This window comes from Oryctolagus cuniculus, chromosome 9 (assembly GCF_964237555.1).
Source record: "Oryctolagus cuniculus chromosome 9, mOryCun1.1, whole genome shotgun sequence".
NCBI lineage: Eukaryota > Metazoa > Chordata > Mammalia > Lagomorpha > Leporidae > Oryctolagus > Oryctolagus cuniculus.
The window spans coordinates 57,899,386-57,907,793 of NC_091440.1; the positions used below are offsets into that span (position 1 = coordinate 57,899,386).

At 37.8% G+C, this 8,408-nt stretch overlaps 1 protein-coding gene across 1 annotated transcript; it reads left to right on the forward strand.

The window, feature by feature from the left end:
* Positions 1–7,678: 7,678 nt before the first annotated feature.
* Positions 7,679–8,183, forward strand: LOC100344320 (small ribosomal subunit protein uS12-like; the record flags this gene model as incomplete). The annotated part of the gene is made up of 1 exon (XM_070048327.1): positions 7,679–8,183. A coding segment is annotated over one exon (453 nt), but the record flags the coding sequence as incomplete, so codon positions are not given.
* Positions 8,184–8,408: the final 225 nt, after the last annotated feature.

The following is an 8,408-nucleotide window of genomic DNA, read 5'->3' on the forward strand; positions in this document are numbered from 1 at the left end:
TATGCCCTTAAAAAAATAAAAAACTTGTTTCCCAAAGAGAAGTTCTCTTCAGAAATAATTTTAAATAGAATTTGGTTTTCATTGAAAACCAGAAAAGGAGGCCAGCGCTGCGGCTCACTAGGCTAATGCTACGCCTGCGGTGCTGGCAAACCATATGGATACCAAGTTCCAAAACCGGTTGCTCTTCTTCCAGTCCAGCTCTCTGCTGTGGCCCGGGAGGGCAGTGGAGGATGGGCCAAGTGCTTGGGCCAAGCACCCACATGGGAGACCAGGAGAAGCACCTGGCTCCTGGCTTCGGATCAGTGCGGTGCACCAGCCGCAGCCTGCCGGCCGCAACAGCCATTGGAGGGTGAACCAACGGAAAAGGAATACCTTTCTCCCTGTCTCTCACTGTCCACTCTGCCTGTCAAAAAAAGAAAAAGAAAAAGAAAACCAACAAAGGAATGGATAAAAACCACTTTGTGCCTTTCCGATGAAATACTATTCTTTAACAACTCTCTACATTTAGAGATTGTTTAAAATCGAGTCATGTAACAAACTAAATGTTTTACTGCTGAATACAGAGAGAGATTAAAACAATGTTTTGTGTTTTCCTTCATTGTATTCTATTCATGTGCTCATATTCTAAGTCTGGCCATATTTCTGAGGAATTTCTGAATACAATTCTCACAAAGGATATGATAGACTTTTGACAAGATCCCAAACATGATTGGTTTTGAAAAGTCTTCTTTTTTGATTGTCTACGCATTTCTTCTGAATTTAATCATAGCTTTTATTGAATTGTTATTTTCCCTGCCATATATGTCTGCTTAAATAGATTTTAAGCATGAATTGTCTCAAATTATTTCTTAAGAAATTGAAATCATATAGTGGGAAAAAATTAAATCGAAAACAACACTTTAGGAATAGTAGGCACATCAGAGAACATGATTAATTAACTCTTTCAAGCCATTAGTTACCCTGTCACTGTTGACATGTTCCAAATAGCATAATCATCTACTCATGTTTTCTTTGGGGACTAGAAGAACAGACAAGCCTTAGTAAATTGAAAGGAAAACAAACCGATGATGATGAAGCACATCACAAAAGAATAATAGGGGGTGTTAAAAATCTAGATGACAACATTTTTGTTTTTGTAATTCACATACAAATAAGGAATTTTAAGTAGAATGTTCAAAATTATATTTGACATCCCTTTTATTTCAGAAGATGCTACTTTGTGCAATATTTCCAACTGCTATTTATATGTAAAATCTATTTTACGTATCCTTCAAATACATGTTTTCTGTGCACACTGTTGAGGGTTTGCGTGCTTTGTGAGTATAGGTAATACCTCTCCCAACCATTATGCAGCTTTCTAAGGGAAGGGGGAGAGTTCTGTGCCTCAGTGAATATGCCCAGCACTCTTCACAGAGCTTTGCACTCCAAGAGGCTCAATCATTGAGAGTGGATCTATTGTGCTTGCTTAACCTTATCTGCTATTTGACCTTTCATAAGCTCAAAGTCTCATAGTTGACCTAGGCCTTGTATGCTTCATTAAATTTCAATTCTTCATACACAGTTCCATAAATGAAGAGTGAAAAAGCCTTCACTTTTAACTGGCATGAGACATGAGCACTTCATTTCTCTCACTCCATGCTCTATGGCTTCTGGAGAGTCACTGCTGATCACAGCTTCTCCAACAAGTCAGGGGACTTGAGTTTAAGACCGAGAATCCATGCTTGACTAGAACTTAGTATTTTCCTGTTACTAAAAATTGATTTTAAGGCCATAGAATTGTTACTACTCCAGATATAAATATGCTTATCATAGTTTAAAATAAGTTTTTATTTAGTATAAAAATGTTTTTATTATTAATTGATAAAAATAATTCCCATAAAAATTACATCATGTTATTAACAATGTATTTTAATCCACAAAATATTGCATATATTTATGGTTTTTCTTTAAAAGTGCTTAAAATGAGAAAAAATATAGATTCTTAAGTCATTGCAAAGTAAAAGAAATAACAAAATGTCACCACCTCTTTCTCCTTAATTCCAGTGTCTTTTTAAATTAGGAGTGTAATAAACTTTGAAAGGGAAGAGCCAGGGAAGAGCCTCTGTGTTCCTAGAGGTGCATGCAAATCTCTGCATCACAACATTAGAAAGAAACTGTTTCATAAAAAGTTTCTGTTGAACACACCAAAGTAACATTTATTCTTCTAAAATTACGAAGATGAATGTGACAATTTGCATTTCATACAAGAGTCAAGCAAAGGCAAGGCATTCTGCTTCTATTCTTCCCTTTTCATCTTCAGATATGTTGGCACATTTTTCTTTATAAGAATTGAAAGACAAGAGTATGAAGAAGAATAAAATAACAGCCACTACATATTATTCCAAGGAAGAATATCTATATCTAAGTTTTAAAAAGTTAAAATAGATCTATGTAAAAATTAAGAGCGGTAATTCAAGAGGGAGGGGGAGGAAGGGTTGGAGCATGGGCAGGAGGGAGGATGGGGGGAAGTGCCACTATGTTTCTAAATCTGTATATATATGAAATATATGAAACTTGTTTAACTTTAAAAAATTTAATATTTAAAAAACAATGGTTTAATGAAGTATGAATAATAAAATATTGAAAACCTAAATGAAAAAGACTTGGTCAGATCAAGAGGATCAAGTCTGAGAGGAAATGTTACCATAATGACATCTGAGAACTGAAGCAGCAGATGGGAAATTTCACATTCATTCTCTCTATCCCTCTCTCTCTGTGTCCCTCTATCTCTATCCCTCCCTCTCCCTCTCTTTCATACAAATAAAATAAATAAGTAGAAAATTTTAAAAATATATTTCAATACTCCAGTGACTTTATGGTCTAAGTCCTAGCTAATCATGTAACTAATAAATATGTTCCTTGCTTGTTTTTCATCTATCAAATGGGATACTTTTTATTTTTCTTTCCTGCTTCAAAGAACAACTAAAACCTTTACACTAGATCTTAAATAAATTAGCCACACTGTTCAAATTTTGCAAACTTTTATTTTTCCTTATTGAAATTCTAAGCTTAAGTGATTCTAATGCAGTAGAGAGAATACTATTTGCCATAATTGGGCAGGATGAGCTTATTAGTATATATTATTGTAATTTTAATACTTATACCCAAAAAATTCATCCTTCTCCCCTTGTTCTGTGTATCTGTGAATAAATTTCCTTGTGCCATGTATGCTGTACAGTTTAACCTTGAAATTCTCATTCTCTTCTAATCCTATGTCTGTTAGCCTCTTGTTGTAGATTTTTACTTCTTTTAAGATATAAGAAGACCGACAATAAATTAGTGTCTGTTTGGCTGAATGTTAAATATGTCTTAAAGTATTAAGAAACAAACAAATCTCATAGTGTCAGGTAAGTGTGTATGGCAATTTATGAACAAATAGGAAAATTATAAGAATGTACAATAAAAATAGCAAGATAACATATGATTTTAAAATAATCTAACCATGGTCTACTGAAATCATGCATTCACATTTCTCCATAAAATATACCTAGGAGTCATTTGAAAATTCGTAGAATTTTCATTCTGATAAAGCATGGTATTTTATTAGTTATTAAATGTAAAATTTTATAAAAATCTATGACTTTGATTTCAGACTATATTGACTTCATTTGCTATGCAGTATTAATTTTTATTAGTGAATTATTATTTAAAAACATCGAAGTTAATTTGCACTTATGTATCATATTTAACTTATCATTTTGCAATTAACTTCTATCGCCATAATTGAATAACTGAGATATTATACCTTTATACCTGGGTGATATTCTAAAGAAGAGAAAAATTATTGGATTTTTCCTCTTCCTCATCCTTCAACATCCTCTTCATTGCCTGTTTCTTGAACTGTGGAATAAATAAGATAAGACGACAGTTCCCACTAGAGTGTATCAAAACACATAGGGGCAATAAAAACTGTGATAGCAAAGATTAAGGTTTCTGACCCCAATTGTGGCATCTCAGGTTTTTAGAGAGCCACTGAAGAATGGCCTTGTGCTGGTCTAACTATCTCTCTTTCTCTAGTCAGTGCACAAGGCATTTCACAAATATTTTGAAACTGAGAAATATTTCTTTCAGTATTGAGCTCTAGGGATGATTTAAATCTTTCAACCCATCAGCACATTTCTTGAACCAAAAGGATGAATCAACCTTTTGGCCAATAAAATTTGAAGGCCTGAAGGGATATGTTATTGGGACACATGGAGGGCATATTAAAGGGATCTGTTTAAAAGAGGTTGAAATACAGAAATAAATGATGCATGAAATCTGAATAATCATATTAAGAACAAACTGTTGACATTGCCTCATGTTTTCCATCATGTTGAAGACATCATGGCAGATGGATTAGGTACAGAGATTTCCCTTTTGAATTATTACATTGGAAATAAGTAATGTATATCCATGTACAAGATGGAATATAGTAAATGGTAAGTGTCATTACAAAGGTAAGAATCAACATCATGAAAGATCATAAGGCAAAGTGATTTTTTTTCATGAAGAAAAATCAAAGAAGTCTTCTACTATGGTTAGCATGTAGTTTGTCCCCGTAAGAACTCATGTTTAGGCTTAATTCTTCAAGGAAGCAGTGGTGGGAAGTGGGGCCCACTAGGAGGTGGTTGGTTCACTGTGGGTGAAGCCCTCATGAATTCTTTCCATGTGAGAAAATGCATCAGGTTTCATGGGAGTTAGGTCTCCTTTTCTCTCTTCCATTTGCAACTATTTGCCCTTTCTACTTTCTGCTATGAATTGAAGTAGCATGAGACCCTTGTAAGAAGTAAAGAAGATGCCAGTTTCATGTTTTTGCCTTTTCAGCCTTCAGAAATGTGAACTCAAATGATCCTTTTTTCTTTATGTTACCCGATCTAGGGTAGATCTAGGGTATTTTCTGTTACAGCAACAGAAAACAAAGACATCTTAATTTGAAAAGCAGAGTTCACACACACACACACAAACTCAAAAAGAGAGAGAGAGAGAGAGAGACATTCCATTTGCTGATTAACTCTCTAAATGGCCACAAATGCAGCAGCTGGGTCTGTCCAAAGTCAGGAGCCAGGAGCTGCTTCTGGGTCTTCCACTTGGGTGCAAGGCCCTAGAGAGAGCAGGATTTGAGCAAGGCTTGAGGAACTGAAAAATTTAACTTTGGGAACCAAGCAAAGAAATGTTCATTCACAGAAGAAAAAAGGAATATGAGAGCAACTAAGGTAACATATATGCTAAAGAGTTTTATCAAGAGGCAGGCATTATGGTACTGCAGGTTAATCTGCCACTTAGAATAGCCATATCCCATAACAAAATACCTGAGTCTGAGTCCCGCCTTTATTTCTGATCCAGCTTCTTACTAATGTGCAACCTGGGAGGCATTGCAAGTACTTGAGTTGCTGTCACCTACAAGAGATATATGGATGAAATTTCTGGATTTTGACTTCAACCTGGCCCAGCTTTACTGTTATGGATATTTGGGGAATAAATCAGTGGGTGGAAGATCTCTTTCTATTAGTCTGTCACTATGCCTTTTAAATAAAGAAATAAAATCAAATAAACATTTTGGTAAAAAGACTTTTACCTAAATTCATTTTCAAAATTGTTTTCTTAAGCATCAAGCTCTGTTAGATGTAAATGGATACACCACAAATTCAATACAAAGAGATGAATTCTCTCACAAAGGCACATGATACGCAATTATGGAATTCTATAAGTGCCATCCTAGGAGACAATGAAAAGGAAAACAAGAATTTATAACCCAGTGTTTTTGGTCTTCAAACTACTTGGTGAAGACCGAGACTTGAGTGAAGACCTGAACTTCAATGAAGCAAGAATATACCTCATTCACTGAGGATTACAGTTGCATTTTAGCAGCCTTTTGTTCCCAGTATTCCAAAGACTATTGCTGAGTTTATAAAAGTTAAGTTTGTGAATATGACTACCCACTGGTATATGTAAAACTTTTAAGGGAAAGAAAAGAAGGAAACAAAGAAAAAAAAGCAAGGAAGGAGAGGCTGGAAGAATTAAATTTGTAAAAGGCTGAATATTATAATGTCAAGAGTTCTATAGGGCTAGTGTCTATAAAGTAGACTTCTATATTGACTACTACTATTTCTACCACCACAATCACCACCACTGTTATTACTAAATACACTGAAGAAATTGTGGTATGATAATGAGATATTATGGGTTCATGAGTAAGAAAGTAATCTGGTGCATTGTAGAATTAGCCAGAATTATTTTGAATAAAAATAGGAGAAGATGATTTTGCTAAAGCAAGCTACTTCATGATGCTTTTCTGATGGATAATTTGTCGTGACTTCTAATATCATTTAGAGTAGGAGATAAAATCCTTCTAAATATAAGTTATCTCTACTTCCATCTGCAGCTCATTTCACAATCTCTAAGATATGGAATCAACCTAGATGTCCATCAACTGTTGCCTGGATAAATAAATTGTGGGAGATAGATAGATAGATAGATAGATAATGCAATACTACTCAGCACTGAAAAAAAAAATGAAATCCTGTCTTTTGCAACAAAGTGGATGCAACAGGAAACCATTTTGCTTAGTGAAATAAGCCAGTGTCAAATACATGTTTTCCATGATTTGTGGTAACTAATATTCAGAGTATAAAGAAATTAATGTATATTAGTGAAATTGACATTTTAAGATTTGATTATTGTTTATAGGCCTAGTCTACACTCTGGAGGAACAGCATTTTTTCTATACTACTTGTTTAATTCTTTAGTGTAGGGAACAGAACTTCTGCCTCAGTACTCTCAGTGAAGGCACATCCTCCTGGACACAGGGTGTGGCCACAGGAACTGATTAAAGATAGTAAATGACCTATTATCAAGAAGAGCATTGAGTTCTCCCAGGAATATTGGGTCCCATGAGGCCAGGCAGCTGCTCTCCCAGACTTGTTATCTAGTAAACTAAGTAACAAGGTGCCCCACAAATGTCTTGACAATCATGGTCTGAAGACCACCACCTAAAGTTACAAATAATCTTAGGTTAGATGAGCATGCACATGCACTGGACAATGGCAGATGTAATTCTTGTCAATAAAAGAGGGATGCTGGGAACTTGCCATTGACATTTTTCAGAGGAAGAACTTTCATGTCCTGTCTCTCATTTGCTACATGCCAACGCTTTATTTAGGGGAGCGTCAAGCTTCCTGTTGCAAGCTTGTGATTATAAAATAGATTGAAAGGTTATCATTGTAAAAAATAAAAAGAAAAAATAAGAAGGAAGAGGAAAGATGAGAGCATGGGCTGGAGGGAGGGTAGTGTGGAAACTATCATTATGCTCTTAAAACTATATGTATGGGAGCTCTCGCTGCGGGGTCCCGGCGTCGACGGGCGGGACTGGGGCTCCGGGCGGCATGCGGGTGGGAAGAGGGGCGCGGAGCATAGACGGGCGGCCTCGGGGCGGCCAGGCCCGTCAGCCGGGGAACCCCGCTCGGGCCGGCGCACGGCGGCTGGCGTCGCGGAGGAGCACCGGGCCGCCCGGGGCTCGTCGCGGCGGAGCAGCGGCCTCGTGGGCGGGACGCCCGCTCTCGACGCCGCCCGGTCGCCTCTGAGGCCCCGCGTGGGGCCCCGGAGTCGGCCCGCGGGAGGCCGGAGCCCTGGCGGGCGTGGGTCGCGGCGTGGGCTCTGAGCGGGGGCGCGTTTGGGACTCGCAGGCAAGTGCCGTGGGCTCCGCACCGCCCGGAAGCTGCGCAGCCACCGGCGCGACCAGAAGTGGCACGGCAAGCAGTACAAGAAGGCCCACCTGGGCGCGGCGCTCAAGGCCAACCCCTTCGGAGGCGCCTCGCACGCCAAGGGCATCGTGCTGGAGAAAGTAGGGGTTGAGGCCAAGCAGCCCAACTCCGCCATCAGGAAGTGCGTGAGGGTCCAGCTGATCAAGAATGGCAAGAAAATCACGGCCTTCGTCCCCAACGATGGGTACCTGAACTTCATCGAGGAAAACTATGAAGTTCTGGTTGCTGGATTTGGTCGGAAAGGTCATGCTGTCGGTGACATTCCTGGCGTCCGCTTTAAGGTGGTCAAAGTAGCCAATGTGTCTCTTCTGGCCTTATACAAGGGCAAGAAGGAGAGGCCAAGGTCATAAACGTTGATGGCAGAAATGTATTAAGAATAAATTTTCATATTCCAAAAAAAAACTATATGTATGAAATACATGAAATTTGTTCATCTTATATAAATTAAAAAATTAAAAGAAAAGAGAGAACTGGGGAGAAAGTTATGCATAACTCCAATCTATATTATGTATCTGACAATGCTTTGCTTAACATATATTAATATGTTATATTAAATAACAAATTAATGTGAAAAATTCTAAAAATAAAAAAAAATTCTGACCTGTATGGCTCTGGATCTGGTCTCCA